Genomic DNA, 22,900 nt, shown 5'->3' on the forward strand with positions numbered 1-22,900 from the left:
ATTCAGTCATCCACGTACGAAGAACAGGGCTCGGATCTGAACATCACATCAGCGGGTTAATATTGAGGTAATACTGTTCAAACTGGCATCTCCAGCAAGTGGCCAATCACAGAAGCCGCCAGCACCAAAACCATCAGGGATTTTTTTTTTTTTCATTTGTTTTTCTTTTTTTTGTCTGTATTTCGATGATACACACACTAAGCTTTCTAATGCGAGTGCTACCTACACAGCTTCTGATTCAGAGGAACTGATACCGTTATTCATAGAAATCAGTAACACAACCACCACTCTTGAAAAAAAATCATATATATACTGTATATATATATATATATTTAAAAAGAAAAAAAATCACAGGGCTAGTTGTCAAAACGACCTTTAAATATGTTTTAGTGGAACTGAGGAATCCCTTTCCGTTTCTGTGAAAATGAGAACGATAATGCCCTGATTTTCGTATTTTTAAAAAACAGATCAGTGTTCGGCAACTGTGTGTACAGGTCTATTTACAAGAATCTGCCTCTCTTCTTTTTCCGTTTGTACAGCATTAACACCGTGACGACTGGTCAGGCTCTATTTTTAAAAAAATCTCCACAGACAAAGAGGCCTGACCGACAATAAAATATATCAACTACTAAAACACAATAAAATACATAAACACAACTTGATATACATGTAGAAAAAGCCTGAGGTACTTGTCAGAATATCTGAGGTCAGTCTGGAGGAGTAAGCAGCTGAGGGCTTACCCAGTCAAAAAACACAAAAACAGAATATTAGCCTCACATAATATCATTAGCGTTATATTAACAAAGAATACATGTACATCTACAAATCCTTGAGTATCCTGGAATAGTCACAGCAGCATAACGGACATTCAATGTATGGTATTCATGTTATGGTACAACTATGGCATTGCATTTGAGACAAAGGCAACCATTTGAGCTCTCCTTGCATGATGTACAGTGACTGAGGTATCTGGGGACTGGTGTCCGACTGAGTCTATTGAACAAACACCCATGAAAATTAAAAACAGACATGTTGCTTACTCAAGTATGGCCCTCGCAAGGATAAACCCCAACTATCTGTCCATGGTTCTTACTTTAAAAACACGCTCTATCCATCGCACATCATTTAGTCTTCAAATTCTCTCACATGCATGCGCGCACACACATTCGTTCACTCACACAGACAGTTAAAATCAAGAATGTGTAACATTGCAACTCCAGACAGCATCCGTCAATGCCCCTGGCACTGGCAAAGGAGTAACTCTGAATTTCTACAATTAAAAAACAAAATAAAATCCAGGAATATGTCCATGATAGCTAGCTGGATAGCTTGGCTCTCAAATTAGAGAAAATGTTCCAAAGAAGCCTACTGGATACCTGAGAGGTAGTTCCCCGCGGACAAGACGCTTGTCCCAAATCTTCAAAAAGTCCAAAATGTCCAATACAACTGCCCAGCTCCCGTTTTTTAAGCTCCTCCCTTGCGATAAAACAGCTGTGCTCCGACTTGGTTTGATCTTCTTTTTTTTCTCCTTTCATTCTGAGGCATTCACAGGTTTAAAATAAGGGAGCACACTCGAGTTTTAAAAATCGAGAAGCTTCAACCCCTGAGGAAGATGAATATATTTTGTCTAACAGTCTCAAAATGGTTCCTCCGAGGTGTGCAGCGCGTCGTCCGAGGTTTGGAGCAAAAGGTTCGTTTCATTTGGCCGCAGACGATCATGACCAAGACAGGAAAACGACAAAGATAACAACTCATGAGGTAATAAAAATAGACTAACACAAAAGAAATACATGAGGTAATGACGACATTTAAGATTTGACACATGGGTGTTATCAGATGTGCCCATCGCATAACTTACTACTACTTCAAACTACAGCAGATGGATGTGTTAGTAAGATCCGACTTTTAACACCAAAAACTGAAGAAAAGAAAAACAAAAAAACATACCAGTATTGGGATAAAATAGCAGCTGCATTCAAGTTGCTAGTTGTTGTTGTTGTTGTTGTTTTTTACGTTTTTAAATATTCACGGAGATCTGCTGAGTTTGGATTTCAAAAAATAAAGTCAGGAGCTCAGGGTGAAAGATGGTGTCACCCGTTCAGGTGCTGGACTCTTTGGGAGGTAGGTCCTCGTTGGTGAGAGACGTCACAATGCAGACGGGGCTGTCTGAGGTAGTGCTGCTGATCGTCCTGGAGATCTGGGCGATGCGCTCCTCGACGCAGCCGGCTGACAATCGCGCCTCTGCGTCGTGGTCCCAGCATTCTTCGATGGTCTCGCACATCTGGCTCAAACCCTGCGGCCACAAAGCAGAAGTTTTAGGAGAACAAGCCTATAGCTCTTTTTTCTTACTTTATTAAAAGGGCACTTTAGTTTTGAACCCAAAAATTAAATAAAAAATTCACAGAGCAGAAATCCCTCGCTTTTTCTATGGCCTAAAGGTATAAATATAACAAGAGAAACAAAACTGATTCAGAGAATTATGACCTCAGACGATCGAGCTGTATTCACTGGAAAAAAGGATGCATGACATCCTGGCATTGCTGCAGAAACTGCAGGAGCCATTCTTCCACTGTTACTCACAGGATGTTTGAGCCAGCAGTCCTTGATGGCTGGACGCATCTTCTTGTGCACAACCACATCCTGCAGATCCTCCAGGGAGGGATGCTGGCCTATTTCATCCTCAAACGGCAGCATGTACTCGCAAACTGTACCTGTACGAGGGGCAGCAGGGGCACAGGATGGAAAGCATTACACAGAGATCAGGTTGAGGAAATAGTGCGGCATTTGGATTTTGAAAAACTGAAACTTGCTGCCCAAACTACACCTTTAACCCAGCTCAGATGGCTTTCTCAGGCAAAACAAAAACTAATCCTTTGTTTATTAGGTCAGCCTGAAACACCGTGACCTTTTCACCTGTTGGCGAAGCAGCATTCCTGCACTGTTTGACTCACCGTCTGTCTCTGTGCAGCGGGACACCAGCTCCCACAGCACCAAGCCCATAGCATACATGTCTATCCTCAGGAAGGAGTCTCGTTGGAAGTTGATGGCTCCCTCCAGCACCTCTGGAGCCATGTAGCGCCTCGTACCCACCTGACAGGAAAAAGGATTTAAGTATATACAAGTATGTGCATGAATGATGTTTCTGAGGAGTCATGCTGGCTGCTTTTTTTCTTCATTTTGAAACTTTCTACACAGGCACATTTAAAGGAGCAGTGTGTAGGATTTAGTGGCATTAAACAGTGAGGACTGCAGATTGTAACCAGCTGCAACTTCTCCCATGTGCCGAGCGTGAACTCCTGGTTAAGATTCGTTCAGTGTTTACTGTTCAGGACGTTTTTACCGGGAGCTGGATTACCCACAGAGGTCTGCTCCTTTAGAAAACAAATGGACCAGGTGATTTAAACTGGTAAATACACTTAATAAAGCAGCTTCACGTTAAGAAATCAGTGTTTTTCGGACACTGCTTTTCGCAGAGGGGCTGCTAACTACAGTGGCTCACACAAAAAAAGCAAATGGCCCTATCTAAAGCCCAGTTCAGACCAAAGATTCGTGACGAGACGAGCTGAAACATTCTGCTAATTGCAATGCACCATTCTGTAACGTTCTAAAAACCTGCCGGTTCACACCAATGCAACTAGATGAGATGGTGTATCATCCCTATGCAACAACTCCCTGTGCTTCCATTCTGATGTCCAGCTTTTCAGGCTCATTTTGTGGCTGAATATAATTTGCAGCTTCTTAAAACATGAATGAGAATAGTGATAGCGAGATACTGGCTACAGCTGCATTTATAGTAGTGATGAAATGGTGAAAGATAGAAACAAATAAAACAACAATAAACACATACAGCGAGCAGCAGCGACCCACCGTCCAACACTGGCACACCATGAGGACAGAAACAGAGGGCTTGGCGGGGACAGAGAGCCTGCCGCAGCCGCCATTTTGACTTGACCAGTGGACTTCACCACAAGCCAACTGGCTGTAGATACAGGCAACGTGGCTTATGTTCTAAAACCAGCTGCCGGCAACTTGAGTAGCTGAGTTGCAGGTGACACCATCAGCCGGCCAGTTCACACCGCTGCAAAATTTCTCTGCAACGTTGTAAAACGGTTTTGTCTCATCACGAATGTTTGGTCTGAACTGGGCTTAAAGCTAGTGTTTGGTTTGTCCATTCTAGGCTACTGTAGAAACATGGCAGACCCCAAGAACAAGGACCTGCTCCCTATGTGGATATAAACAGCTCATTCTAATGTAATGAAAACATAACGGTTTTTATTTTTAGGTGACTACAATCTAAAGAAAACATAATTATTATATTCCATTTCTGCCACTATATATTCCTTTAAATCCTACACACTGGACCTTTAATGCACCTGAACATGAGCCTGTTAAAATGGCAAAAAACATTGTTACTATCAGACAACATCCTGCTTCTCTGCTGGGTAAACTGGCTGCACTTTAAAAGCAGCAATCTCCAAACTTATCAAGTTATTCTGCAGCCAGGATAAACACTTTCCAATCTCTTCATGGTGAATTATTAACGCCATCTCTCAATGTCAAACCGTACAATAGGAAACAGCCTCTATATGCTTTACTTTTAACTCCTGCTTACCGTAGAAACACTGACTTTTTAATTAGTCACTTGTAATCAAAGTTGGCTACTGAAGCTTTTTGGACTCAAAATATCAAACTGAAAAAACTCTGCAAATGAAGTGCAAATCTAAAGCACAGTAACTGACTCCATACATGTTAACTATTCAATATTTACTCAGAAAAATTCACATGACAGTATCACTGCATATTTCAGATAAGTCAGGTCTTGCATCAGAGTGCCAACGTGGAAACAAAAACCAGGGTAGCGTTCTGTTTGAATAGTCCGCCTACAGAGAGTTTATGGAGTATTTGTAACATTTGCACAGCTTATTAAAGGAGATTGAACAATTCAACTCTTTGGCTTTATTCTGCAGATGTTTAACAGGTTGTCTACACAGAATACATGACAATTCATGAACATGCCTACATATTTTCAGAGTAATTTCATGGAACTTTAAGTATTCACTCAAGCTTAGCTGCTTAGGTCAAGTGAATAGTTCAAGATCAAGTCAATTATTCTGAGAATATGGAGTTGAATTGTCACATATAATGTAAAGATAATGTCTACAGACAAAGTGAAGCAGTCGAATTGTTGATTCTCACGTAAAGAGCTCTTGAAATGTTACAAATACATTGTCAACTAGGTGTTAAAACTATGAGTGAAGTGGTTCCATACCTGGCCGTGAGTATCTCCTGGAGGTTTTCCTGGTTCGAATCGCACAGCGAGCCCAAAGTCTCCGACGACTGCGGTCAGATCGTCTCGCAGCATCACATTCTTGCTCTTGAAGTCCCTGGGAAATTTCAGGACAACTTCATTAAAACACTGTAATTATAGAGACGTTTAGTCACAGGCATTAATCCGTGGACTTCCGGGGCTACATTACTAAATCAAGCACAACCAGAAGAGGGCAGAACTAAAGGTTTCATCTACAATGAAATGTAGTCTGATCGTCAGTTTCTGTGAGGTTCAGGAACAGAATGCTGGGTTTGTGTTTTCTCTACCTGTGTGCAATGGTGGGTTTGGGCCCCTCTCCCTTGTAGCTGGGAATGTCCTCATGGAGGTAAGCCAAACCGCGGGACATGGTCTCTGCTATGTGACACAGCTCAGTCCAGGTCACAGTGTTACCCTTCAGGTGGTCTGTCAAGGAGCCCTGCGCACACATACAAAACACAAAAGCTTCAGGAACAAGGATTACTAACTGCAGAATCTAATTTTCAACCAACGTCTCAGAAATTCTGCGGTTAGTCAGTGTCCAAGGAGTCAGCCAAATATTTTATTCACCAGCCGAACAGTACAGTCTGGAAAGGCATCTAAATTCACTCAGTATAGCTTAAATTATCATTAAAAATACTGACAAAAATGTAAACATTAAAACCAAACGGATGACACATGCACAGATGGCACTGAGACAATTACTGGAACTAAATATGTTTGTGCCCCTGCCACAGATAGAAGGTGCTACGAGGACAAGCCGTGAAAGTCATTACACAAATGTAAATGCTAAATTTGTGGTTCTGCTTATTATTGTTTAATCCTGTTTTGATGTATTAATACCTTTGTTGAGGAAACCAATGAACGGGATATTCTGGTTGCCTCCAGCTGTTTAATCATACAGTATTATTTCAGGCGCACACTCGTTATTACTGCCATTTTTGACACTAGTAGTATTTAACATAATTGGCTGCATTATTTTTACACCTCATGCTTACAAAAACATACACTGTATAAATCTAAGCAACACAATTCTATCACTTTAAGGTGTACCGGGCGCTGCAGACCTGCCATAAGTAATAAAATCTGCTTTAATAAAAGCTGTGATGCTCTTTTGTTGAGGTAAATAAAAGGCCTCTGCCAATATTGGAAAATGTCCAGCATGAATTTGCTATATGTGAGTCTATATGGGAGCATATACGGGGAGGTGTGCACTCACCCTCTCATGAAACTCTGTGATGAGCCACAGCTCAGTCTCCAGGTTGGTGCCGTGCTTCTCTGCAGCGATGTAACGCAAGAGGTTCTCGTGCCGCATCCCCGGAGTCAGGAATATGTCCCGTTCGTTTTGCCACGACTGCTTGTCCTACACCAACACACACAGACGAGATAGTTATATCAAGATGTTAATGATTAGTACAAGCATTTCTTTTAAAAAAATAATGGGGTCTTTCATTTAATGTCACACAAAGCTTCGACATTATATGAAACTCACAGCGCCAAGCATCCGATCTTCCAAAAACTACACATCCAGTAGTCTTGAATATAATAACCCAGATGTTCATTTAACAGTATGTACGGTTGTCATGATGGCATTTCTAGCAACCTCAAAGACTCCTTTAACCATCTGGATGAAATGATGGGGTGTATTCCTTCCACTGCATCACATTTTAAATATGCGTCCTCTAGTCGCACCTCTTTTTTCAAACAAAGACAGTAGGCAGATGCCAGGAACCACATCCTTTCTTAACTTGTATGTGAAACACATTAAAAATAGCAGGTATACACTAATGTTGCTTTCCAATCTTTTATATTTCAGACAAAATACACAGAAGATTTACAGTCCAAGAGATAAGATTGAACAGGTTGAGGAACTAGGGCTGCCCCCTAATAGTCGACCAAACTTTATTTGACCACACAGGTCATTAGTCTGCAAGATTTTATTGGTTACTTAGTTGTAAAAAAAAACAAACAAACATGAAACTCTATTAGGAGCTGCACCTTGTCAAAATAAATCAAAACCTATGTGACTGGACCATGTAGGGAATTTAATTTGAAAAGACAGACACAGGAAGAGGCCACACTTAGCAGTCAGACAGGAGTCATGTTACAAACCAGTCATAGCCGACAGATATCTTTCCCTTCTGTAAATATTCAGTCCAATAAATGTGGAAAAGTTGATCATGTTAGTGCAGGGCTACCCACAGCTTTACGTCTGTCCAGGTAAATAGGCTATATGGCCCTTGTTAAGGTTGCTTAGGAACCAAAAAGACGAAGAGTAGCTCCCAAAGCCCGACCTCGCCTTTCCAGGCGGTTAAAGATGCGGCACGTGTACGACTAGTTAATAACATGTCGGGCAGGAAATCCAAAGTGTGGGATCATTTTGAGAAGGTGAAGGACGAACCCAAGGTGATATGTAAACTCATCTTCATTGGTCAACTACAAACATGACGTATCATGTGAAACATGGAAGTAACTACATGCCCATTAGCCACTTAGCACAATCATTACTGCTTTGCCGGCAGCGTCATTAACAGGCGGCTCGCTCAGTGTGTGACGTGCACTTGTAGATAAAATATAGGCCTATATTAATGAAGGTTCATTAGTACGGTTTTGTATTTCTCTGTAATGTAGCACAGTGTTAACAATGTTACTGATACTATTCTTTCTCACACCTTGAACTCAAACCATTGTGTTGCCCCGCCCAAAATATATTATTTCATAATTAAGTTAATATTGTAAACATGTGGGTGACTACTCGACTAATGGCCCTAAATGATGACTGTTGGTCGACTAGGAAAATTCTTGGTCGGGGGCAGCGTTTGTAGAATGGTTTTGTTGTTGAGATCTAAGACAAATTTCATAAATTATTCGATAAAGAAGTTAAATCAAAATAGCATGTTAACATTTTGCTTGTATTTTACTGCTGCTACCTGGATTATGAGAAAATGGATTTAAATCTTTTGTATGATGCAACAGATGGGATATTTATTCATCCAGATGGTTAAAAGAGTCTTTGAGGACTTGAAGGATCAAAGGTTATTTCTTTTTCAAATCAGATGCTTGGTGCCGTGACTTGAATAATGTTCATACACAAACTGCAGCTACAACGCAGTATCTGTCAAGAAAAATTATAACTGACCCTGTTGACCTACCTGAACAGGGAAGATCTTAACAGCAACATATTCGCTCATCAACTGGGCCTTCCAAACACAACCAAAGCGCCCCCTGGCTTTGATTTCCAGCAGCTGCAGTGGTTTCAGACCCACCAAGGGGGAAGGAGGAGCTGGTCCAGGATCCTAAATAACACAACAGGAGTATATTTTATTCTCTAGGACATGTTCTGCTGCTAAATCGCTTTAAAAGATGTCGGCACTTCTCTTGACCATAGCACAACATCTTACAGGAACGTAACAGAAGAACTGGGTAATTAGGAAAAGCAGCAGCAGCGAAAGCAGCCACAGGCAGTACAGACACAAACATGCAGTGGGAGACTGATCTCTAAGCACCACAGATGTCACAGATTAAACGAGAGCCAGACTAAGGGGTACGGCCTCTCTCACCTCACTCAGGTCTACATGGCCGTAGGGAGGTTTGCGGTGGCGGTACATCCACAAGGCCAGGACGAGGGCCAGGGACAGCACACAGAGAGGCAGCAGGGAGTACACGAGCACGTTTAGCAGGGACGGCACTCGGGGTGGAGGCCGGATTTTCACTGTCAAGGAGGAACAGAATAATTACAGTGTGTCAGCTTTATGACATGTAGGTTATAAGCAGCGTCACACGGACTTCAAGGCCTGATTTAAAAGGAGACGGGTAGCATTTTATCTAGATTGTTCGGCCTTGATCCTCACTGACTGAGTCACTACGCAGTCTGTAAAAATACAACAATCAGGCTGGTGACAGTGGGTTTAAAATCTACTTTTCTCCTCTCTTAGTCAGCTGAAAATCAATGACAATAAAAGGTTATTATAGCTTTGAAAAGGCTCTTTTAAGAAAACTAAAATGTCAAGAAGCTGAATTTTACAATCCCTTTCACCCACATACTACACATGCATCATTTAGCAGCATTTAAAAGGAGAAATCACAGTCTGTGTGTGATATACATGATGTTTTTTTACTGCTGGATGCAAGGCTAAGCTTCACTCCCACTAATCGGAGGGGAAAAGCAAAGACCTATTTTTTGCCTGTACTATATGTGGGATGCATTTGCCGCTCACCTCGGTTGCCACTGCCAATCATGTCAGGAAGGTGGGTGAATCGTTCATTGCAGTAGTTGCCCTCGCAGCAGCAGAAGAAGACCTGAGGGTTTTCCTCCATGGAGACACACTCTTGCCTGAAAAAAAAAAAAAAAATGAAAAAAAAAGTGGATGACACACCTACATTATTAATTCGATAACCAAATGTCGAAACAAGAAACATCTGAAGCTTTAAGTTTTAATAATTAACACTTGTGCCAAAATATCAACTGATCTGATCTGACTCTTTGTTTCTGCTGTATATAAACACTCAAAGTAATATTTGTCCTATTTATTGCGAGGACTACAAGGCTTTAGCCCACACACTCACATAGGTTAGTGGTACTGATGCCCACGGAGATTAAATTCTACCGGGTACTTTAATGAGAAGAACATTTCTTATTGAGAATATATTGTCTTGTTGGCCTTATTAATGATCAACCAACGCAACGCTTACGGATCTGTTAGGAATTTAACACTTCATACACAAGACTGCAGAGCTGCTCTTTAACTCTAATTAATCTTGTAACAGCTGGCCTCTTATTTTTGCCCATATTGACGATTTGTTCTTTTGTAAGTGCGATTGATTTCCAGGATTCCCCGGTGTTTTCTTATTTCTGCTCTTCTCTTAGATGAAAGAAAATGTTTCAAGTGGTCGAGAGCACTCTTACCAAGATCGAAAAAAAATTAGTGTTTTCACAATGCTAAAACTCGTCTGTCCAACACAAGGAATCACTCATTTTATATTTAAGGAACATGATTTTTACACAGTCTGAATAAATTTTTACTTTAACTACACTTTCAAAAAGGAAATACTGGACTTTTTACTTTTAACTCCATTACAATAATTTAACTTTTTCCCCCTTACAAATTCAGATTTTTGCACACAAACAATATGAAAATATATAAGTGCAGATGAAATGATTATTTCTTGGTTCAAGCTTCTCAAATATGAGGAAAATCATTAAGTAAATTGATTTTTTCCCCTGTTAAAGGGAGTTTTTCCTTGTGCTGTGAGGGTCCAAAGGTCAGAGGGATGGTGTATGCTGTAAAGCCCTCTGAAGCAAATTGTGATTTGTGATATTGGGCTTTATAAATAAAATTGATTGATTGATTTAGAAAATTCTACATTAAGTACTTTTACTTTAAATACTTTCCTGATTGTACTTACATACTTTAATAACATTTTCAACAAAGGACTTTTACAAGTAACAGTTGTTTGTACAGTGTGGTATTAGTACTTTTATTTGAATAAAGGATCTGAATACTTCCTCCACCACTGCTGCTGCTGGCAGAGTATTTACATCACAAATGTTTTACCATTGCTGGTATTTAATTTTCATGTAACATCAGTACTCACACTCTGGCAAACCACATATTTAAAACCTAAATCCCATCTTTTTAGACTTGCATTTTTGTAGCTTTTATTTAAATAATTGGTATCAAACATGTTTTTTTTCATGCATATGTGCGAGTGTGTGGTTGAATCTTTTTTACTTTATCTTATCCTGTCTTTTATGTGTATTTTCTCCTTTTATTATGTAAAGCACTTTGAGTTGCACTTGCTGTATGAACTGTGCTGTACAAATGAAATTATTTTTATTATTATTGACTTTATTTGAGTTTACTTAACAGTGCGTTGATTTCACTGCTGCTGAATTTCTTCCTCTTACAGCCTTTCAGGCATGTGCCAGAGTATCTGAACACAGCACAACACCTGCCCTTATATAGTTATTTTCTTTCCCCTCTTGACACAAAATAAAGAGATAATATAAGGGACGTTCCAGAGAATGTTGCTGCATGACGCCATTGTCTCTCACCCTGCTCACAACTGCCCACCTCCTCTCCACTTTCCATTTTCCATCTCTACTTTTTGAGCTTTTCACTCAGATTAAACTGATCGGACAGAATTATCCCTCTATAGTTATAATAACAGGCCACAGCGCTTCAGGTGGAAGCCATTTCCCCTGAAACTGTCAACAAATTTGTACCTGCGTCTAAACCTACAATTTGTGCACATTCTATTCCGGCAAAGCTTTAGAAAATATGTGTTTGGTTTAATGTAGTCCACGCTGATCAACATTAACATGCCACTGTGTCAAAAACTGCAGGTCAACCTCAGAACTATACTTTTAATGATCAGAAAGCAACAGAAAGAATAAAAACGACCTGTTCCACAGTGGCTAATGGTTAATTCGTACTACGTACACAGACAGATGTGTCATCAGGGGCAGATTATTACAGCTCTGTTTTCTCCAGCTTTCCTTCATGAGCCACCAGAGGTCTCCCACTTGTTCAGCCTGCTGCGGCTTGAATATTAAAGACTCAAAAAAGTTTGATCGTGCCACACAGCTCTGCGCAGTCTGCTGATAAAGCTAGTTTAGAATTCTCCCCCTGACTTACAAAATCCTGAGTGGCCCTGTGCCACCATATCTGTCCGCCGTAATCAGGTTGTGGACACTGAGTTGCACTCTGCACCCTCGTCAATGCAGATGCGGACTATCTGGTTACTCCCAGGAAGAGTGAATGTGAGCTCGGCTGGTTGCAGAGCGTTTACCAAACACCAACATGTGGAAATCAATCCCCCCCCCCCCCCCCCCCAAATCTAATAGAGTCTGGTTCTATATCAAGATTGGACATCTGACTTTTCAAATTACTTCAGTCTACATCAACTTGTTCTGCCGACCTGACAATTTGGATCGTGAAATACAAAATATGTAAGTGTAATTGACATTCGATATGCTGTGGAGTGTATTTTATGTGTCTAGGTGCTTGTATGTGTGGATGCAGAGGGCCACATGCTGTCTATCGATTTCTCAACAGCCTTTCTGTAATCCATCAAGTGTTTGAGTCACTTTACAAGTAAAACTGCTCAACATGTGCTCTGATCAGCTTCTTAAATGTGTATATTTTTGGCTTTTCTCTGTTTTATATCACTGTAAATTAAGTATCTGTAGTGTTTGGGTTATTGATTTGACAGAACAAGTGTGGCCCTGGAAAACTGCAATTAATTTCAGGTGCAGTGTGTGAGAAGTATCCTGCAAGTACATCCATATACACTAGCTGTAGTGGTGTCTGTTTGGTTGCCAACTTGTATAATGTATGCTGAGACACACTCAGTTGCCAGTTTATTAGGTACAACCACATAAAACAGTCTAATATAATCCTCCCTTTATTGAGGTTATGATGTTCAATTTTGTTTTGGAGAGGTGTTGATTCAACTGAATGATCATTTTGGAGGCTGCAGTTTGTGCTGTTGAGCTGCTTTGTTTTATACTGACAGGTGTTTCTCTTATTTACTCCACACCATTTACAACAATGAGGGTAGCATAAAGAACAGAAACACCACTCTGTATAGTAAACTGGCAAGTGAGTGTATGTAATGCGTGTTGTGACTTGTATACCCTACTTTTTGTTCTTTTAAGTCGTGTTTAGATGTTTTTAAGGCTGCAACTGATGATTTTATACGCTGATAAATCTCTCGATCCATCATTTACTCTGTTAACTGTCGAGCAGAGAGAGGAAAATCTATTGCATAATGCTCCTAGAGCTTGACATGACATCTTACAAATTGCTGTCTTTGTCCGACCACAAGGCCACAACCCAAAGACGTTGCATTCACAGTGATATAAAAAGCAGAATTAACGAACAGCTGATCCTCACGTCTGAGGCCAGAAACGGCAACTGCTTGCAATTTCTCAGTTGAATTGGCTAATTTACAAATAGTTTCAGTGTTAGATGTTTGATTTCTACGAGTGCAAATGCCACAGGTCAAAGAAATATACAAATGAAGATAAGATTAAAAGAGGAAGGGATTCAGGCTCTCTTGTGTGCCGTGCATCTACTTATTTACCATCAAATATGCATGTATGTGCCTACATGTGGGCACTGAGGTAGATATTTATGTTGTACTCACTGCCAGTCACTCTGGGCACGAGCCAGACACCTAAAATATAAATGTAAATGCACGGCGGCGACGACCTCGCTCAGTGACCCTACCTGTCATAGCAGTTGAAGTCGTCCAGCCAGCACCCTTTCTTCACCAGCTTGATGGTCCCTGAGGAGTTGAGCCAGGAGGCATAACAGTGCAGTCGCTTGTCCTTTTCCCCCTCGCAGCGCTCGAAACCGCTCTGGTTGGTCCTCTCCGTGCGCCAGTTATCATTGTAGTACACACACTCCCGGGTCTCTGCTTCGCCCAGACTGTACCCTGAGATGGACAGAAGGCCTCAGTCAGCTCACATCGTAATGAATTGAAAACCCAACAGCGGAAGCACAGACATATGGCGCAGGATCCGCTCGATGCCACGAAGAAGCATCTCTGAGCAGAGCCTCTATCATCACTCTGGCACACGGCCAAGTTTGGGAGCTCTCTGTAGTAAAAAGGGAGTTCCTCTGGGCTAAGAAATTGTTGCTGAATAGTAGTTCAGCATAATCCCATTCACTACGAGATCTTTTCAGAGAGCAACAACTAGAAAGGAGGAAAAATGACAGGATTTAATTAGCTTCAGAAAAACAATGGTATGCCCTGCTGTGATATAGAAACACACCACACACCGGCATGCTACTTCTATAGATAAGGACTCTTGTATCCTGCCGTAGTGTGACGCATCTGGAAAGATAGATAAGACCTTCTTCTTTAAGGGCTTTTACTGTCATTTAGCAGGAAATACTTCCCCTCTACCCAAGCTGAGATGTAACAATAGCTGTCAGTCTCCTTCTGTTACACAATTCCTAATTGAAAAGGTTTTTATTGTTTCCCCTTTGTGGATTTAATGTCGGACACGCTCGAGGAGCACATGTAGGACATGTTTCTGATGAACACCGGAGCAGATAAGGTGCTGTGCATGTCGTCCACAATGTCGCTTGGACGTTCATGCCTAATCTTTGTTCACAGAAAAAATATTGCATGTCTCTTTAAATCCCTGCCTATAGGAGGCTGCCCATCCCCCCAGTGTTACCCCCACCAAACCCATTACACACACACACACTCTCTCACACACACACACACACACACACACACACTCACTCACTCACTCACTCTCAGGCACGCATCCACTTACATACATTTAGTTGTCCAGCAGCATACAATGGATTTCATTATAGCATACAAGGGATGCATGCAATGACCAAACATCATGCTCATTATTAAGGAAGGAAGGGAAGGAAGGTAGTAAGGACAAACACACACACATACACACACAGCAGTGATGCTCAATGCTCCATTGAGCAGAGATGGCATTTCTGATATCTGTGGTCACATGATCTGGGAGGACTTTTACTACAAGATCATTCCCCAACCCCCCTCCCTCTGTCACTTACTGAGGCTTACACCACAACAACATGAATTCTGGAGAAGCAGCTTACTATACACTCTGAGCCCCTAATCTATAAACCATAAAGGCATTAGCTACAGCACTATTTGGCACACATGAGACAGCTGTGCCTCAATAAAAATTTTATTGTAAATCATGAAAACTGGAAAAAAAAATGAAGGGGAAAAGTGGACATCATTGTGTCCTGGGCACACACAGGGAGCACCTAGATAGGAGACAAAGGTAAACATGTTTGGGACACACACCACAGCCTCACATTTGAGTTGCAAACGCAGGCAAAAAAAATAAAAAAACCCAAACAAAAGACAAACAACCCTCATGCTCAATTTCACGTGGTGGCAAGTCACACACAGGCTGTGTAACAGTAACCTCAATTCAGGGTAAAGACCTGCCTTCAGACACTGTCTCATCAAATCAAACGTGCATTGATTTATGGAAAAATCCTGTTTCAGAGAAAGTGTGTGTGTGTGTGTGTGTGTGTGTTCAAAGGCTCCTCAGTGTTGAGGCTGTGACCACAAACAAGAGTGCAGACCTGAGATGTAGCCTATAAGGTTTCAGGATGTTGGTGCAGCTGCTGCCTTCTATTCCTGCCACTGGGACGCAACAGTTTTAAATTTGGGGTTATTTTTAGGGGGATTTTCCAGCAGAAAATGGCTATATTTAATTATATATATTTTAAATCAAAAGGCAGATATTGCTTGAGTAATTGTGTATGTGAAAGATGCGTTTACGGGTGCAAACAGAGAAAGGGAATTATGGGGAAGAGAATAAAATCCCTTTCGTGTTCACTGCCAACAAAGTTTAAACAACTAACACACGTACACAACACACAATTACACACAGACAAAAAAAATGTGCTCGGGCTCGGAGGGGGGAGGAAGAGGAAAAAACTGTTGCAAATTTCGGAACCAACAATAGCCGCTTACCTGCGCACAAAGTTCCCAGAAGAAGTGAACAAGTCAGCCATGAAAAAGACATGTTCCGTTTTAAATACAGGACAGATATTTCCCCGGCTTTCCGTCGCGAACATTAAAACTCAGCTTGTCCGAAACATCAGTCCAAGGATCAAAACGACCACAGGCCTCCGGTCCCTCCAGCAGCCTAACCACCACCACCACCACCACCACAGCGCGTGTCAATAGCCGCGACGCCGCAACAATGTTGCAAGAAAAGATAGGAGCGATTAACTGACTGCCAGACTGCTCAGCCCGCTCATATGTGCAGCATTTCGCGTCGGAAGTGGATCCAAAAACCGACTGGGAAGCCGCTAAACCATCCAAGACGAAAGCCCAGCGCTCTTTTTGAGGTTATTCACTTGAATAGTAGCACCGCTGCATCGGGAGGTCGGTCGGGGTTTACATGCATGTTACTGATCTGTGTCCAAAATGGCTTCTAAATGGGGAATGGGCTGCAAACAGGGAAACCCGGATGTGTAAACACAAAGAGGGGAATTCAGGCAGCCACCGTGTGACCTTAACACGACACCGTAGATACACGCCTGAAATGACTTTATTTTTGCCTCATGTCGATAATTATCACGTTTTTTAATCATAGAAAAGCCCACGGGAAGGAAAAGGAGGCGTTGGTGGAGGATGTGTGCTTTCCACGTTGGTATTTGTCCCGCTTCCAGCTGATACAACACTTGCACTTTCTGTGGTCAGAGTTGGTATTTTATAGTCTACTTTTCGCTTGTTACTATTTAGCACCGGGTTTAAATGAAAATTTAAGGTAATACCCGGTGATTTTACTGATTATACGTCGAATATATGTCAAAATTTTACCCCCTTCTAAAAAATAACGTGATTTATGTTGCAGTATTTCAACTGCATATGAAAAGCAACATCTCCAGATAAACTAAGGCAGGCTACACACTCTCTATATATTTAATTTACAATATACAAACACAATAAGCCGTTACAGACAAATTCAAAATATAAATGTATCAACTCCTACATTATGTATCCTACAAAATATATATGTATTATATTGCTATATTTTTGTCTGTTTCAGTATCTCACAAATAGTGTGAAAAATTCTGTTTTTCTCCTTTTATGCATAAGTACACACTCTCTATATATTTAATATACAATTTACAAACACAATTAGCCATTACTTACAAATTCAAAATATAATTTTATCAACTCCTACATTATGTGTCCTACAAAATGTATTATATGGCTGTATTTTTGTCTGTTTCAGTATCTCACAAATAGTGTGATAAATTCATTTTTTTTCCTTTTATGCATAAGTACATACTCTCTATATATTTAATATACAATATACAAACACAATTAGCCACTTCTGTCAAATTCAACATATAACTGTATCAACTCCTACATTATGTATCCTACAAAATATAGTATGTATTATCTCACAAATATTGTGATAAATTCTGTTTTTTTTCTCCCTATCTGAATGATCTTTTAATCATAAGTACACGCTCTCTATATATTTAATGTACAATATATAAACACAATTAGCCACTTCTGTCAAATTCAACATATACATTTATCAACTCCTACATTATTTATCCTACAAAATGTAGCACATATTATATTACCATTTTTGTCTGTTTCAATATCTCACAAATAGTGTGATAAATTCTGTTAAATTCCTGTCTGAATGATTTTTTATGCATACAGTACAGGCCAAAAGTTTGGACACACCTTCTCATTCAATGCGTTTTCTTTATTTTCATGACTATTTACATTGTAGATTCTCACTGAAGGCATCAAAACTATGAATGAACACATGTGGAGTTATGTACTTAACAAAAAAAGGTGAAATAACTGAAAACATGTTTTATATTCTAGTTTCTTCAAAATAGCCACCCTTTGCTCTGATTACTGCTTTGCACACTCTTGGCATTCTCTCCATGAGCTTCAAGAGGTAGTCACCTGAAATGGTTTCCACTTCACAGGTGTGTCTTATCAGGGTTAATTAGTGGAATTTCTTGCTTTATCAATGGGGTTGGGACCATCAGTTGTGTTGTGCAGAAGTCAGGTTAATACACAGCCGACAGCCCTATTGGACAACTGTTAAAATTCATATTATGGCAAGAACCAATCAGCTAACTAAAGAAAAACAAGTGGCCATCATTACTTGAAGAAATGAAGGTCAGTCTGGAAAATTGCAAAAACTTTAAATGTGTCCCCAAGTGGAGTCGCAAAAACCATCAAGCGCTACAACGAAACTGGCACACATGAGGACCGACCCAGGAAAGGAAGACCAAGAGTCACCTCTGCTTCTGAGGATAAGTTCATCCGAGTCACCAGCCTCAGAAATGGCAAGTTAACAGCAGCTCAGATCAGAGACCAGATGAATGCCACACAGAGTTCTAGCAGCAGACCCATCTCTAGAACAACTGTTAAGAGGAGACTGCGCCAATCAGGCCTTCATGGTCAAATAGCTGCTAGGAAACCACTGCTAAGGAGAGGCAACAAGCAGAAGAGATTTGTTTGGGCCAAGAAACACAAGGAATGGACATTAGACCAGTGGAAATCTGTGCTTTGGTCTGATGAGTCCAAATTTGAGATCTTTGGTTCCAACCGCCGTGTCTTTGTGAGACGCAGAAAAGGTGAACGGATGGATTCCACATGCCTGGTTCCCACTGTGAAGCATGGAGGAGGAGGTGTGATGGTGTGGGGGTGTTTTGCTGGTGACACTGTTGGGGATTTATTCAAAATTGAAGGCACACTGAACCAGCATGGCTACCACAGCATCCTGCAGCGACATGCCATCCCATCCGGTTTGCGTTTAGTTGGACGATCATTTATTTTTCAACAGGACAATGACCCCAAACACACCTCCAGGCTGTGTAAGGGCTATTTGACCAAGAAGGAGAGTGATGGAGTGCTGCGGCAGATGACCTGGCCTCCACAGTCACCGGACCTGAACCCAATCGAGATGGTTTGGGGTGAGCTGGACCGCAGAGTGAAGGCAAAGGGGCCAACAAGTGCTAAACACCTCTGGGAACTCCTTCAAGACTGTTGGAAAACCATTTCAGGTGACTACCTCTTGAAGCTCATGGAGAGAATGCCAAGAGTGTGCAAAGCAGTAATCAGAGCAAAGGGTGGCTATTTTGAAGAAACTAGAATATGAAACATGTTTTCAGTTATTTCACCTTTTTTTGTTAAGTACATAACTCCACATGTGTTCATTCATAGTTTTGATGCCTTCAGTGAGAATCTACAATGTAAATAGTCATGAAAATAAAGAAAACGCATTGAATGAGAAGGTGTGTCCAAACTTTTGGCCTGTACTGTACGTACACACTCTCTATGTATTTAATTTACAATATACAAACACAGTGAGCCAGCTCTGTCAAATTCAACATATAAATGTATCAACTCCTACATTATGTATCCTACAAAATATAGTTTGTATTATCTCACAAAGTGTTATAAATTCTGTTTTTTCCCCATCTAAAGGATCTTTTATGCATAAGTACACACTCTCTGCATATTTAATTTACAATATACAAACACTTTTAGTAAGGATAGACCGATACATCGGCCGGCCGATATATCGGGCAGATATTTGAGTTTTTTACTTGTATCGGCATCGGCCGATACACTCGTGGGTTCGCGGATTTATTTTTCCCTGGCACTTTTTTTCATTTGAAAGTATGTGGTTAAGTTGAACAAAGCTGTTGAATCCTACTGTGTACAGTAGTTGTTGTTTTATTTATGCTTCAGCTTAAATATTTGTTTATTTTATAAAGACATTACTGGAAGATTTAAGAGCACTGAACTCTTTTTTTTATTTGAATGTATAATAATAATAATAGTATTCTACCTGTTCTACCTCAACTTTCCATCTTGTTTTAGTATTTTTTACTGTTCAATAAATGTTTCTTATTTTAAACTTGAGACCTGTAATATTTGTTGTCATTGTGTCATTTTTTTTGATGTAAATTGAGGGAGCAAAAGCAGTATCGGCCCCAAATATCGGCTCAAGAAAATCGGCAGTCCATAATCGGGCATCGGCTAAGGGTGATGGAAAAAAATCGGTATCGGCATCGGCCCTAAAAAAATCCAGATCGGTCTATCCCTAACTTTTAGCCACTTCTGTCAAATTCAACATAAATATACAACTCCTACATTATGTATCCTTCACAATATAGTATGTATTATCTCTCAGAAAGTGTGATAAATTCTGTTTTTTCCCTATCTGAATGGTCTTTCATGCATAAGTACACACTCTATATATTTAATTTACAATATACAAACACAATTAGCCTGTACTGACAAATTCAAAATATAAAATCAACTCCTACATTATGTATCCTACAAAACACAGCATGTATTATATGGCTTTATTTTTGTCTGTTTCAGTATCTTACAAATAGTGATAACTTCTGTTAAATTCCTGTCTGGATTATCTGTTATGCATAAGTACACACTCTCTATATATTTAATGTATAATATACAAACACAAGTAGCCTGTACTGACAAATTCAAAATATAAAATCAACTCCTACATTATGTATCCTACAAAATATAGCATGTATTATACTGCTGTATTTTTGTCTGTTTCAATATCTCACAAACAGTGTGATCTTTCCTATCTGAATGATCTTTTATGCATAAGTAGCAGTGCTAAAAATAGCTGACCTAATTTGGAGTAACAGGATACAATAAATGCTATTTAAAATGTATTCCCTCTAATTACTCATTTCACTGCCAGACAGAGTTAAATATAAAATACATCTCACACAGCAAAACTACAATAGAGCCAAAGCATTGCTCACAATGAACTGCCAAGCATTTTTATTTGTATTATTATCACAAAACAGGAAGTGTGTGACCACAAAAAAAAATCCCCAATTTCAAAACACTATGTTCTGTTGATAAGTGCTAAATAATCTCTGGCATGACATTTAAACAAAAGGTGACAATGGATTAGTCAGCCTGCCCACTCACCCAGTCTCCCAGCCAACAGACAATCAGTTTTAGAAGTATTTCCCTCATAAAGGTTAAGGTTCAAGTCATTTTCCTCCGACTAATTGGGTACGCTTCTCTTTCGTAATCTCCCCACTTAAGAAGACAGGCGTACCTCCGTTAGAGCAAATAATCAGGGCTTATTAATGAAACAAAATGTCTATAATGATGAAATATGGCACACAGTTTCCTTGTGTAGTATTTAAGACACGCTTTTATATAAAATAAAAAATCCAGAGAGAGAATCAGCAGTGACATTGTTAAAAATGCCATTAAGCCTCGCTCACCGGTCCCTCTCTCTCGTCTTTGACATCCAGACTAATGGCATGTTAGTGACACCCAGACAATTCATGCAGCAAATGGCCCAGGAATAAGGTTAGCCATATGTAATCACCCTTAAACTAGTGCCGCTGAGTGTAACTCAAGACAAAGCATTTCCTCATTAAGCTACCCTATATTGACCCCGTAACTCGATAGAGCCCATGAGCGAAACCTTGTAAAGATAGGTGTTCTGTTGTCATGACAGTTGGAAGAGAAAGCACATGAGTGCTCATTAAAGGTCCACCGGCCACAGCCACCATGTGACAGTCCTAAAAGAATGAGAGCACGGGGGAAATGATGCAGTGGTGCATAAAGAAACATGAAACTATGAGGTAATATTGTTAAAAAAGGCTGTTAAATTCAACTTATGCCACTCTGGTGTTACTTATACTGCACCGTACGTGTCATAAATGCATGCTGTGCACACAAAATGATGAAAAGCTGGATATAAGCTTGCTGGACAAACTAAATTCAGGTGGATAAATGGGGAATGGACGGCATTTATTAATACATTGTTCAGAATTAGTGTTTCTGCTCTTCTTTTCCTCTCATTTTTTTAATTCAGGGGGGAAAAAAATCCAGATTTTTCCATGTGTTTTTGTCGCTGCTGTTGAAATCCCTATTGTTTTCACTTTGAAAACCCTGAGGTGAGTGTCACGACTTCACAGTAAAATAGATAAATGACACTAGGTGGTAGCAGAGCTCCCCGGGGCAGGTGCAGATACCGCTTCAACCTGTGCAATATCTCTTCTTCACCCTTGATTTATAAACTGTATATGCAGGGGAGGGCACACATAGTTTCTATTGTTTACTGCAGACTGCCAAGCACTCACTGGTATGAGGGACTGACTTTGTTAAAAAGGTCGGCGACTGCTTTGTTGTGTCTTTGTCAGTTTTACTATGAGCATTTTGTTGTGTTTTTATCAATTTTTTTAACCATTAAAGCTGCAGTTGGTAAATTTTATGGAAATAACTTTGTGTCATGTTTGTTGAAACACAGTATATCCTGAAAGAACATGAGACAGATGTGAAAAAGTCATGTTCATGAACAGTGAGCAGCTGCATTAGAGACTCCTGGGCTCTGATTGGTTGTTTTCATTCAGGTGCGGTAAGACCTTGGGATGGGGGGAGCCCTTTTGTGTGGAGTTTGCATGTTCTCCCCGTGTCAGCGTGGGTTTTCTCCGAGTACTCCTGCTTCCTCCCACAGTCCAAATACATGCAGGTTAGGTTATAATAGGTGACTCTTAATTGCCCATAGGTGTGAATGTAAGCATGAATAGTTGTCTGTCTCTATGTGTCACCCCACCTCTCGCCCAATGTCAGCTGGGATAGGCTCCAGCCCCCCCCCCACCCCCCCACCCCACCAAGAGTGTCAGCAAACATTACACAAGTTTTTTTTTTTTTAAATATTTTTTATAAAGTTACCAACTACATCTTTAAAACCATTTAATTTCCTTCCTGGATGTATCAAATGCAACTCTACCTATGTATTGATCTGTTTAGTGGTATCCAGAGTATCTCATGTAACTTGGTAATGGATCCATTAGTATGAGGAAAAGGTTTCGTACTTATAAGAGAGAGCAATTACCTGAATCATAGCCTGTAGCCATTTCGACAATGAAATGTAGTGGTTAAGTTAAGAGTTTCACACTGAGTGGGCATAAAAGGAGAAAAAAAAATGGAAATAAGATTGACGATAGTGTAGGATCACTACTTTATTCGTCCTTTGAATAATTCAGTACAAAAATAAAACAACAAGCAATG

At 40.3% G+C, this 22,900-nt stretch overlaps 1 protein-coding gene across 1 annotated transcript; it reads right to left on the minus strand.

The window, feature by feature from the left end:
- Window positions 1-116: 116 nt before the first annotated feature.
- LOC117271968 (activin receptor type-2B-like) lies at window positions 117-15,989 on the minus strand. The gene is made up of 11 exons (XM_033650567.2): window positions 15,800-15,989; window positions 13,540-13,747; window positions 9,523-9,638; window positions 8,866-9,017; window positions 8,458-8,601; window positions 6,525-6,668; window positions 5,596-5,744; window positions 5,270-5,384; window positions 2,952-3,090; window positions 2,581-2,711; window positions 117-2,293 (listed from the first exon to the last, which is right to left on the minus strand). The coding sequence occupies exons 1-11, from the start codon at window positions 15,849-15,851 to the stop codon at window positions 2,099-2,101; spliced, it is 1,545 nt and encodes a 514-aa protein (XP_033506458.2). The 5' UTR covers window positions 15,852-15,989; the 3' UTR covers window positions 117-2,098.
- Window positions 15,990-22,900: the final 6,911 nt, after the last annotated feature.

This window comes from Epinephelus lanceolatus, chromosome 12, assembly GCF_041903045.1.
Source record: "Epinephelus lanceolatus isolate andai-2023 chromosome 12, ASM4190304v1, whole genome shotgun sequence".
NCBI classification, from domain to species: domain Eukaryota; kingdom Metazoa; phylum Chordata; class Actinopteri; order Perciformes; family Serranidae; genus Epinephelus; species Epinephelus lanceolatus.